The sequence below is a fragment of the Mus musculus genome, chromosome 16 (genome assembly GCF_000001635.26).
Source record: "Mus musculus strain C57BL/6J chromosome 16, GRCm38.p6 C57BL/6J".
NCBI classification, from domain to species: domain Eukaryota; kingdom Metazoa; phylum Chordata; class Mammalia; order Rodentia; family Muridae; genus Mus; species Mus musculus.
In genome coordinates, this window is record NC_000082.6 from 21,507,206 (window position 1) to 21,520,137 (window position 12,932).

The following is a 12,932-nucleotide window of genomic DNA, read 5'->3' on the forward strand; positions in this document are numbered from 1 at the left end:
GCCTCTGGGGATCTAGACTCTGGGGATCTAGACTCTGGGGATCTAGACTCTGGGGATCTAGCCTCTGGGGATCTAGCCTCTGGGGATCTAGACTCTGGTCCTCGTGTTTGCACACCAGGTGCGTTACACACTGAACTGTGCTGCCGGTCCCATCCTGCAACATTTTCTTCTAATGTAGACCTTATTTCTTTAGAAAGCACATTATTATTTATCTGCCTTTAAATCATAGTGAGATTTATTTTATGGCTTAGTATCTGGTCTACTCTAGAGAGTTTCAAACATACTGGAGGACATAATGAAAGTATTCTATTATGTGGACTGTTCTGGATTTGCTATTGGCTATGGTTCTGTTCAAGTCTTCTGTGTTTGCATACCTTCTGTAATTGCCTTATTGTTGAAAACTGGTGTGGAGTGCTTTACTGTCATTTCATTGTCCTGTCTCATGCCTCAGTCCTTCCAGTTTTTATAGCTAATGTTCAGAAAATGTTTATCACTGAGATGAATGACAGTTTCATGGGACATCTTCAAATTGCTTATAACTATGAGGGTATTTAACTTTTCAAGTTTTATGTAGCCTAACTCCTTTTGTGAATTAATTTCTAAAGGCTTAGTAACTGTTGTCAAAATGTCTTATGTTCATGGTAAATGAACTGGTGCCATTATATACTAAAATTACTTTAGTTCAAATGGAAAAGTAGATTTCCTGCCAGAGTCCCCTAATTGCCATTTAGCTGAACTGAAGCAACAATCAAAATTAATTTTTTATTGGTTTTCAAAATTTCATGAGCTGCATCTTACCTCTGAAGTCACTATCTATGAAAGTGCTAAATTGCACAGTGCTAGTCTTAGAATTCAGAAGCATTTTACCTGGAAAGTTGGAAAGACAGACCTGAGATGGATTTTCCTTAAACAGAGGCCATCTGTTCCATCAGGGGCACCACCTTTTCCTGAGGCTACCCAGAGATAAGCTTCAGCCAGAGAGGGGCATCTGTCTGCCCCCACCACTCCTCCACCCTCCACTGCACCCGCGCCCCCCCCCCCCCCACTCCAGACTGCTCTGCTCTCTCTTGGGTCTTTCCTATTGCTTGCCATCAGCAAGTGCACAAAATATTGTTTTCCTTCTTGTACCTACATACCTTCCTGCCCTTCGACTTGTGGCTGCCTTCATCCAGGCTCTGTAGGATCTACAGCCTCTAGCCAGTGGTACAGTGCCTCTGGTCATTCATAAAAGAAACAGACATAGAAGGACCCATTGATCTTTATCTAGATCCTTTTGTCTCCAGCCTCTCTGAAGGGGAATCTCCCGAGCGTCATCTGTCCATCTGTTGTTACTCTTTTAGAGTGAGCCAACTCTAGATCATGAGTGACACACACAGATGAGGTGTTCAGTGCAGCAGCCCTGCCCTGTAGTGTGTGACTCTCTCCTCAGTTCATTTGAGGCAACCCAGGACTAGATGGTGCTTTTCTGATTGTCTCTGCTGTGTCACTGCTGGCTCCTTTAGAGCACATGCTATATCTTATCATATTGTTTGCAGCACCTTTCCTTCTGAAAGTGCCACCTGCAACCCAGGTTGCCACCATCTCAGCAGGGACAGAGTCTAGACCCAGTCATGGCAGACAGCGTGTTTTATAGGGGATCTTTTCTGCCTTCCTGTGTTTGTTTCAATGGTTGTGTTGACTCTTCCCAAGTCCTCGGTTCTGGGAATTCAATAGTACGGTGCTGACGTGGCTGGGATTTGTGAGGACCTCATGGCAGCCGACTCAAAGGGCAGAAGCACACGAAGGAAGACCTCATGGTGGATCAGGAAGATCATGGCCCTAAGGCTGACCATACCCGAGGATATCAGGCTACACCCGTCCTGGGCTGCTCTTCTGTCTAGCAGAGGACACAAGACTTACTTGTTTGCTTTTGCTCAGGAATTTCCCGTTCTCGGACAGGTGAAAGTTTTCTGTTGGCCTTTATTTCTTCATGGGCATCGCTTCAGAGTCAGCCTCCAGTTGTGAGTAGGGCCACCTCTGGTCTTCCTGGATATGTTCACAGCTCTTGTGTATGCAAGTATTGCTAATTCCAGGAATGCGTTGGACTTTTAAGCCCTTGCACACTCATCCTCCACTTTACCTTTTAGGAAGGTCTTCTTAGTCTTCAGGGATAATAGTTCCTCATGCAGCTGAGCGTTTAACTTTAGAAGTGAGAGTCTGGAAAAGGCAGTTATGTGGAGGCCTGGGTTCTGCTCAATCATTTTATGGGGCAGTTTTACTAAGAATGGGTCTTGTAAGTGAGTTGCCAGATTGGTCCTGGGCATTGAACCTCGAGCCTGGGAAATGCTGGGCAGTGCTCCATATGGATGCATGCAGCCACTGACCTGCATCCACACCCCTCAGTCCTGGCATCTTGAGACTGGAAGTCTTTCTGAACTTGTGTCTGGTTTGTTGTATAATGGTACACTTACCCTCAGGGAGAGTCCTCATAGGAGAAGAGGACTCTGCATGCCCTCAGGTTGTTAGCATCTAACTCTTCGTTGTTTTGTCTTTTTTTTTTTTTTTTTTCAGAGCTGAGGACTGAACCCAGGGCCTTGCGCTTGCTAGGCAAGCGCTCTACCACTGAGCTAAATCCCCAACCCCGTTAGCGTCTAAGTCTTATAGTTCCTTTGTGTTTTAAGTGCAGGCTTCCCTTCCTTTTCTTCTTTCCTCCCCACCCCCTCTCTGCAATGATAGAATAGGAGTCATCTTGTTTAGTCTTAATATGTCATATCTTATTACAGCCCAAACCTTGTATTGTTGATGTAGGCTTGAAAGTTGGTGTTCTCACATGAATCAACCATAAATAAATATGGAAAATCTAAGCACTGAAAAATCTGAGCAACATTGTTGAACTTGTACAATAGAGAACTATCTAGAATGCACTGGAAAGACTTGGGTAGCGGAGACTGAGTCTCAGTTTTGGCTGCACTCCTACACATTTGCTAGTCTCCAGCTTCCGTGTCACAGACCTCCCACTCCAGAGGAAGGCCTGGGACTAGAGTGGTGGGCAGGGCTTGCCGATGAGTACATTCATCTCTCTAGGAAGATACTACATGTACTTTCCCTGAGATTTCTAATACTAAAGTATTTACATAATCACGTGCTGGGGAGATGACTCAGTGAGTAGAGGCCCTTGCCTCCAAAGCTGACAATATCTGAGCCCCAGACCCACAGCAGAAAGAGAGAGAACTAACTCCACTTCCCAAAGTTGTCTTCTGACCTACACATATGTCATGTATACCACAGAGCACACACATCTCTCTTTTACACACACATACACACAGCACAGAACACACTCACACACTCTCTCTCTCTCACACACACACAAACACACACACACCACACATATATTAACATACATACACATTCACATACACCATACCACATGCACATGCATACACACATACCACCACATATATACAAGCCACACTTACACACTACACACATACCACACACATATGCACACACACACATGCACATACAAACACACACAAAGTATATGTTTAGTTAGTCAATAAACCTGAACTTGGTGCATCACTGAGCTGATTACTGTCATGTGTCATACTAGTTGAGGTGGATCAAATGACACTTTGAGTTAAAGCAAAATATAACTATTCATGTAGTGTTGAGAAGTTCAGTTTTATCTGTAGAATGTCACAGACTTTAGTATTTATTGCTGATAAAGACATTTTCTTACTGGCATTATTTCTAGGATTCCAGCTCCAGTTCTTCGTAACCAGTAACAGATCCCTGTAATCTCTGCTCCATAACGGCCCCCAATCACGTCATCTTATTGATGGTGTCCCAGGGTGTGATACCTTTACCCTTAGGCTAAAAACTCATCTAATTATCTTTTTGGTACTCCAGAAGTCACACCAAATAACAGAATCTCTTAACATAGTTTAGAATAGGCTATTTATAGGTTTATTACTCCAAACATTTGGAAATGTGGCCTCCTGAGACCTGTGCGCTGTGGGTGGTGGGTGACCAGTGAGAACACACTGTAACTACATCTTAGTAGTAATTGGCAATGATCTGCTGGTCAGCAGCTTTTCTCCACACTCCCCGCTCCCTGGCTGTAACAGCACATGCACATCTTCTCAGCTTCACGTGGGTCTACACAGGTCTTCAAGTACAGTCTAGAGGGAAATTAAAAAGTGAAGTAATTTGTCATCTCAATTTTATGGTATTTGGGAATATATTTACGTCATCTTAAAGCAACAGTAACATAAATGTTATTGTTCTGAGAAGGTCGGAGAGAGAACTGCTGAGTACTTTTGTTTCTGTTTCAGATGAGCAAGTTGTTATGGGCAACAAGCTTCTGGTGTACATCAGGTGAGAGGCTCCCATGTGTCTGTAGCTGTGTGTCCCCTCCGTGTGTACATCAGTGAGAGGCTCCCATGTGTCTGTAGCTGTGTGTGTCCCCTCCGTGTGTACATCAGTGAGAGGTTCTGATGTGTCTGTAGCTGTGTGTCCCCTCCGTGTGTACATCACTGAGAGGTTCTGATGTGTCTGTAGTTGTGTGTCCCTCTCCGTGTGTACATCAGTGAGAGGTTCTGATGTGTCTGTAGCTGTGTGTACATCAGTGAGAGGTTCTGATGTGTTTGTAACTGTGTCTTCCAGTCCCCAGTGTTTGAACTGGTACAGCAATATCCTGTCTGTGTAGTGTTATTCATTCTTTCAAAGGCATTTTATGTAGAGGAGATTCCATGTCTGACAATACCTGAAGCTACTTCAGATATGACTTCTGACAGGCTTTGAAGGCAAGCGTACTGCTAATACCCCGTAGTGCAAAGGGCGGTCGCCACAACGTGGAATGCTCTGTTGGTGGCTGAGAGACCGCTGTGTTGTGTATTCTACTTTACTACCAGAAAGTCTGGATAATGTGTGTAACCCTAGTTTTACATATATGGGCAAGAAACTTCTTTAAGTCATAGAGGCATTAGTGACAGAAATAAACCACTGTGTCTTGACACATAGAAGAGGGTTTATCCCAGTAGAGTATGAGGGTTCAGTCTGGGTAGAACTGGCCCTGTAGGTGCTTGGTGGGAAGGTAGGGGAGGTTGCAGGCCCTCTCAGAGCATCATTTTAGTTTTGTAGCAATGGAGCAGACACTGAGACCAGTCTCACACCTCTTACGTTGACTCGTCAGTGAGGAAGATCATAATAACAGTTACCTAGCACTTCATTATCATATTTTAAACTCTGGAATATCTGTTACCAAGTTGTTTCTATTATTAAAAATTGATGGCAGGTTCATAGAGGTGTAAAGTTGTTCCTACCACACCTCAAAAGTTAATTAAGAGAGATATTCAAATGCTCATAAATAATTCAGAAGTCAAGCCATTAATTTTTTATTTTTTTAAAGAAATTCTGATTCAGAGGTGAAGCCACAGGGCAAACTCGTTCCCAGCTGCAAACTCCTTAAAAGGAAGCCATTTATTTTCCCTGTGCTCATTACCATGGCTGATTTCCAAGTGTTACCTGCCACTGTGAAACCTCTAAAGTATCAGGCCTCTAGCAGGCAAACTGTAGCTGAATGGTACCGTTAGGTTCTTTCTGGATACCAGGCCTTTGGTGGAGCGTCCCCATTACTGCTGTCTTTGTGCGCACTGCAGACTATGGGGTGCCACCCCCTCTCTCATCCATGTTTTCTGAACCAAATGTCATCTCTTTTTTCCCCCTTGAACTAATACATGAAAACATAGAAATTATACGAATTTATGGGCTACAGTGTGATGTTTTTTGATAAATGTCTATATTGTGTGATGTTTAAGAAGCAAGAGTTAATACAGTTCTCTCCTGAAGATTTATGATGAAAATATTCAAAAGCTTTTTGTTAGAAGATGGATCTGCTCTTTAGAACAGGCCCCATTGATTGAATCAAGCCAGACATCCCTGGAATGGAGAGTTAGGAAGCTGTCTGTGCTGTGACTTGATAGCTCTCAGTTGATGGTACCTGGCTCCATTGTGCTCCCTGTCAGGTCTCCTCTGCTCTGCTGAATCAAGTAGTCTGACACTTCTCATACTGTGGGACGGTGAAAGATAGCTTTGTTCCTGGTTGAGCTAAGGCTCAAAACCCCGGAGACCTTGAAAGGATGGCAGGTGTTTCACCTGTTCCTGGGCACCAGGCCCCTGTCACTAGCTGCAGCCCTCCATAGATTTGTGGCCATCAGTCACAAATGAGGTACCTAAAGGCCCGGAGGCTTACCCAATAAGTTTTTCTTCCCAGCCATTCCTCCCTGCAAAATGTATTTAACCTCAGGCTCACCCTTAGAAATGGGGTATGGTTTTACTCATCTACTTTCCACCATGACAATAAATGCCTTAAAACCATGAACTGTTACCATGGGGAGCCATGGAGAAGGCCTTCGCCTACAGAACCACCATCTAATCTCCCGTAGAAGGCCTCTTTGTGCTCCCAGCCACAGCCACCACCAAGACCAAGCCAAGCCTGCCACTGTCAAGCCAAGAACTGCTCCTATCCCTCAGGACCAGCCAGAGCTCCCCTATCTTCCCCCTCGGCTGGCCTGGCTAGATCCAGCCTGCGGGGTGTAGTGGAGGGCCACTCCGTTCTCAGCTCTTCCTCAGCATCCGCGCTCAGCGCCTGGGTGTGTGAGAGCCTTAGAACCAGATGGCCCTGGCCTCCTTGCAGGCCTGGGGACCCCCGAGCCAGTTCAGGCTGTCCCGCACCTCAGACTGTGCTTCCCCACCTCTGGAGTGGTGTCCAGCGGCTTCCCTAGGGCCTGATACCCACCCAGCGACAGTGTGGGTTAAGTGTGGCCAACTTCCTGTGTCCTGCCTCTCCGATCAGTGAGCCACGTGGGACCAATAACCTACACATACCTTAAAAGAGCATAGAAAATCAGACCTTTCCACTACCCTGGGGATTGGTCCAAGAGTCCTCAGAGACGTTTCGGGAGCTCTGGGCCAGAGTCTCCATGAGATAAAAACAGGTCGGCCATTCCCAGCCAGTGCATAGCCGGGGCTGAGAGTAGCAGGGTCAAGGAACTTGGGATTCTTTTTAATATTTCCTCTGCAAAAGATTGGGTTGATTTTCATATGTTGAATCCTCCATCACTGAAATAAAGCCTACTTGATCATGGTAGTTGATGCTTTTTTGATGTGTTGGATTCGGTTTGAGAATATTTTATTAAGTATTTTCACATCAATGTTTAAAAGGGAAATTTGTCAGAAATTCTTTCTTTGGTGGGTCTTTTGTGTGGTTTAGTTATCAGGATGACTGCGGCCTTATATAATAGGTAGTGTTCCTTCTGTTTCTGTTTGGTGGAATAGTTTGAGGAGTATTGGTAATAGATCTTCTCTGAAAGTGTGGTAGAACTCTGTGCTAAAACCATCTAGCCCTGCGCAGCGGCGGCTGCTGCTGTTTGGGACTTTTAATGATGGCTTTTATTTCCTTAGGGGTTATAGGTTTATTTAAATTGTTTACCTGATCTTGATTTAACTTTGGTAAGTGTTATCTATCAAGAAGATAATTTATTTCATTTAGATTTTCCACTTTTGTGTTGTGTAGGTTTTTGAAGTAAGAGCTAATGATTCTTTGGAGTTCCTCTGTATTTCTTGTTATGAACTCCTTTTCATTTATAGTTTTATTAATTTGAATATTCTTTTTGTGCTTTTTAGTTAGGTTGGGTAAGGGTTTATCTGTCGTGTTGATTTACTCAAAGACCAACTCTGGTTTTATTGATTCTTTGTTTTGTCTCTTGGTTTCTAATTTATTATTTTCAGCCCTGAGTTTGATTATTTCCTGCCATCTTCTCTTGGGTGTGTTTGCTTCTTTTTGTTTTAGAGCTTCCAGTTGTGCTGTTAAGTCAATAGTATGAGATCTCTCTAATTTTTTTTTTTATGAAGACACCTAGTTAGTGCTATGAACTTTCCTCTTAGCATTGCTTTCAGTGTATCCCATAAGTTTCATTGAATTCTAGAAAGTCTTTAATTTCTTTATTTCTTCCTTGACCCAGTGGTCATTGAGTTGAGAGTTACTTGGTTTCCATGCATTTGTAAGTTTCTGTTGTTTTTGTTATTGCTGAAGTCCAGTTTAATCCATGGTGATCTGATAAGATACAGGGGACTATTTCAATTTTCTTGTATCTTTTGAGACTTGTCTTTTAACCAAGTATATGGTTAGTTTTAGAGAAAGTTTTATATGTTCTGAGAAGAAAATATAATTTTTTGTGTTTGGGTGAAATGTTCTGTAGATATGTTAGGTCCATTTTTTTCCTGAAGTCAGTTACTTTCTGTCTGAATGACTTGTTCATTAGTGAGAGTGGGGTGTTGCTGTCTCCATTGTTAGTGTGTGGGGTTCATTGTGTGATTTAAGGTTTAGTAATATGCCTCTTTTACAGATGTGGGTGCTCTTGCATCTGGGACATACATCTGGGACGTGCATGTTCAGAATTGAGATGTCATTTCGGTGGATTTTTTTCTTTGATGAATATGAAGTGCCCTTCTTCATCTCTTTTGATTAATTTTGGTTGAAAACCTATTTTTTAGGGATTAGAATGGCGAATCTATCTTGCTTCTTGGGTTTGATTTCTTGGGAAAATATTTTTCCAGCCCTTTACTCTTAGGTAAATGTTTGTATTTGAGGCTGAGGTGTGTTTCTTGTATTTACCAGAATGATGGATGCTGGTTTTGCATTCATTCTGTAAGCCTGTGTCTTTTTATTGGAGAATTGAGTTCATTAATGGTTGGGAGAGATTAATGACGAATGATCATTAATTTCTGTTATTTTGATGTTGGTAGTGGGTGTGTGTTTGTGTGTGTGTGTGATAGGTCTTTCTTTTTTAGTTTGCCATTTTTATTCTTTGTAGTTTTTAATTTTCTTTCTTTGTTTTGTACATTTAGTGTTTTGATCAATATATGGCTGAAGAGTTTTTTTCTGTTCCAATCTAATTGGTGTTTGGCAAGCTTTTTGCATGTTTATAGACATCTCTTTCTTTTAGGGAAATCATCTTCTATGATATTTGTTTTCTGTATCTTTGAGCTAGCAATCTTCTCCTCCTTCTATTATTCTTAGATTTTGTCTTTTCACAGTGTCCTAGATTTCCTGGATGTTTCCTGTAAGGAACTTTTCAGATGTAACATTTTCTTTGACCAGTGTGTTATTTTCTCCTATCATATATCTCACACCCAAGATTCTCTCTTCCATCTCTTGTATTCCTGTTCTCTTACCTTGGTTTTCCATCCTCAGGATTCCCTCAGTTTGTGTTTTCTTTATTGTTTCCATTTTATGTTTAGTTCTTGAACAGTTTTATTCATTTCCTTCATCTGTTTGATTGTATTTTCCTTTATTTCTTTAAGAGATTTATTCATTTCCTCTTTAAACACCATATCATCTTCATAACATTGGACTTAAGGTCACTTTCTTGTGCTTTAGCTATGTAAAGCCATCCAGGGCTTGCTGTAGTAGGATAGCTGGGCTCTGATGGAGCTTCATTGCTGTGGCTTTTATTGATTGTGTTCTTTCACTACCTTTAGCCATCTGGTTTACCTTGGTGCCAGAAAATCTCCAGGAATGCAGGCTGTGTTCTAGGCTGGGAAAGAGTGCAGGGGACATGGGACAGTTCCCTGCTTCTGCACTTTACCCAGGGGGCGCATGGCAGGCCTTCTTCTCTCTCATTCTCTCCTCCTCTTCATCTTTCTTTTAATGGAACTCCTCTTTAGGCTTAAAAGGGAAACCTCTCCTTCCCTCTAAGACCCTATCCTGTTTAGATCACCGTATTGTTATTATTTCTGTCTAATGTTCTCTTTCTGCCTTGAGGGGCATTGAGGCCCCTTCATGGCCTAAGCCTCATTTGTGAACCTTATTTTCTGGACCAGTCACTGCAGCCTTTTTACCCTTGTTTTTTGACACCTTTCTCACGACCTTTTGAAATACACAGTACATTGTCCTCATCTGTGCTTAACCACCTGCAGAACAGTAGTGGTCTGGTTTTGAACCTGACCTGACAAAAGTTGAGTCTATGTCATGATGTTAGTAGAATCTCAGGGTGGAGAAACCGAGGCATCAGATCTGTTCTTCCTTTTTTCTAGCTGTTGCCTGGCAGGTCGTGCCTACCCTCTCGGTGACATTCCTGAAGATCTTGTTCCCTTGGTTAAAAACCAGGTGAGTATTATTTTTATGGCATTTTTATTGTCTGCACTTCTTAATATGACTGTCTCAGTTATAGTTCCTTTTGTTTTGATAAATACCATCAACAAAAGCAATTTGGATGGGATAGCTTACAGCTACACAGCCTAGTCCATCACTCAGGGAGTCAGGGCAGGAACCTGAAGGCAGGAGCTGATGAAGAGGCTGTTTACTGGCTTTTATAGAACCGAGCACCACCTGTCCAGGTATTGGGCCCCCTCCCCTATCAGTCACTAATTAAGAACATTGCCCTGCAGACTGCCTACAGCCAGACCTTATGGAAGCATTCTCTCAATGGCTCTAGCTTATGTTAAGTAGTCATAAGCCAGGCAGCATAGTGACTGAAGACAGACTGTTGAACATTATACATAGCTCTACTGTAAGGACAAGAGTCCACACTGTTGCCAACTTTAACATTTGATTTAAGAGATTTAACATTGGGGATTTAAGAGAGACTTTGTGTAACATGGTGGCAGCTTAAAGTGCATTCAGCCTGCCTTTGCTTTTTCCACACGGGAATTCTTGTTCCAGAAAGATGTAAGGTCATAGAAAATAATGTACTTTTTGGTTTTTTTGAGACAGGGTTTCTCTGTGTAGCCCTGGCTGCCCTGGAACTCACTCTATAGACCAGGCTGGCCTCAACTCAGAAATCTACCTGCCTCTGCCTCCCAAGTCCTAGGATTAAAGGTGTGAGCCACCACTGCCTGGCAATAATGTACCTTTTAACCCCTAGGTTTTTGAGTTTCTGATTCGCCTGCATTCTGTAGAAGCATCCTCCGAGGAAGAAGTCTATCCTTATGTTCGGACTTTGCTACATTTTGACACAAGAGAATTTCTGAATGTGCTGGCACTGGTAAGGGACGCTGTGATTCCTAAGGTATTTTCAAATGATCCAAAGATATGTGAGTGCAGCTAAGTCAGGAGTGGAAATGCTTCATGATGGTGGGCCCCTTAGTTCCTGCTTATAGCCATTCCCTCCCTTGTTGTTGTCTCTCTTGTCTGAAAGAAAGAAAGAATGAAAAAAGAACATTTCTGTTTTGTAAAAAGCCTTTGGCCAGGTGGTGTGGTCTCTGATTCCATGCTCTCGCTCCTGGCGTCTACAGTGTGGACAAGGGTCTGTGGTAGACGTAGTGAGCACAGTAGAGTAAACTGAAGCTGAAGGGGTTTGTGGAAGGTCTCCACTGAAAACACCTTCCTAAAATGTTTAGTCTGAGGTAAATTCAGATGATCTGGGATTTCTGTTGTATATAATTATCTAGGGGAATCATAAAATGTAAACACTCTTCCCAGTTAAAGGGTGTTCTATTGTGCTTTCTTGTTTAGGTTTGATAGGATGGAAAGTGCTTATGGTATGGTGTTTAGTGAAATCATCCAGTTCACAAATATGTGAAACACATTTACAGACGAAATATTGGAAGAAAATGAAACGAGAAGGGAACACACCTACATGCCAGCACTACCTCTGTGAGATGGTGCCCGTCTCTGTGTGCTCACTCTGCTTGTATAAGTTACAGTATATAACGGAGTAAACTTCTTTAAGGGGCTGAGTGTCGTGTGGATCTTTGTATCACAGTCTGCAGTGGTTAAGTCTGATCATCTGACTTCAGAAACGGTGGCTTTAGTTGCACATGGAGGAAGGGAGGAGAGCTCACAGGGCGTCGGGTGTGATAAGCCCAGGAGAGGCCGGCTACCGTTTCCGTGCACTTTGGGGATCCCACAGTTGCTCTCACTCTGGCTGGCCCTTTAAACATGCATGGGAGTGGTTCTTTTTATTTTTTTTTTATTTTATTTTTTATAATATTTTATTTGGAGAGCTTCTGTGATAGGGCAGGGTCCTACAAACAGTTGTCTGAGGACTAAGTCTAGCCCCATTTAATTCCAGACTTACATAAACTAACAATGTTTGTATTACTAGGGTTGTTAAAAAAGAAGAAAGAAGAATATATAATAGAGAGCACATATAGCTTACAAAGGGCGGCATGTTTACCCACAGGCCTTTTACATAGAATGTTTGTTGACCTTGGGTTAAGATTTACCTTGCTATCATATCATCCACACCTCCTAATAATCTTTAATTGTTTATGTCCTGGTTCCCAGATAACTTTGAACTTGAGTTTCAGATCTCCATTTCTTTGTGGTGTGATAATCCAGCAGTGGTGGGCTGGCCTGGCAGCTGTTTCCCCCCACCTTATCCTGACTTTGTATCGTAACAGTCACACTCCTATGTCTCCATTTCATTAGATTTACAGAAACACACTTTCTCAGTGTGTGTTTCAAAGTAGTGACTGCATGCTGCCAGGAGAAAATGGTTATGGAAAGTCCCTTTCCTTTGTCACTATTTATAGAACACTTGTTAATTCTCTCTACCTTTGGATATTAGTTGAATGGCACTTCTGTAGCAAATGGTACCTTCTGCATCTTCAGTGACATCTCATGTGAGCAGTCTGGGATGAGAGAGAATTTGTGTGTGTGTTCATGTTCTAATAAGCCAGAAGATAGAACTGAAATGTTCTTGCCCATCTTCTTGTCTCCAGGCAGGTTCATATTTAACTCATCTAAGTACAAAAATATCTCCTGGTTGAACTTGTCAGATTAGTAAGCCTTCCTGTGGTCTCCTTGGCAACTCATTTCATCTAGCTGACTGCAGAGCACACTAGTGGAGATAACACTGGGTATTTTTCAGTGTAAATAATTTAGATAATTCAGTGGCTGTTTTTGTTTTGTTTGTTTTCAGTGGTTGTTTTAAAAGCACCTGCCA

The 12,932-nt window shown here is 42.5% G+C and overlaps 1 protein-coding gene across 6 annotated transcripts in view; it reads left to right on the plus strand.

The window, feature by feature from the left end:
* Vps8 (VPS8 CORVET complex subunit) overlaps nt 1–12,932 on the plus strand; it is a 221,564-nt gene that overhangs the window by 84,088 nt on the left and 124,544 nt on the right. For all 6 annotated transcript variants that reach the window (NM_001285893.1, NM_001285894.1, NM_001081366.1 and 3 more), the window contains 3 exons: nt 4,314–4,356; nt 10,078–10,150; nt 10,908–11,027. In NM_001285893.1, the coding sequence (NP_001272822.1) occupies nt 4,314–4,356; nt 10,078–10,150; nt 10,908–11,027 (236 nt within the window). The remainder of the gene's footprint in view (nt 1–4,313; nt 4,357–10,077; nt 10,151–10,907; nt 11,028–12,932) is intronic.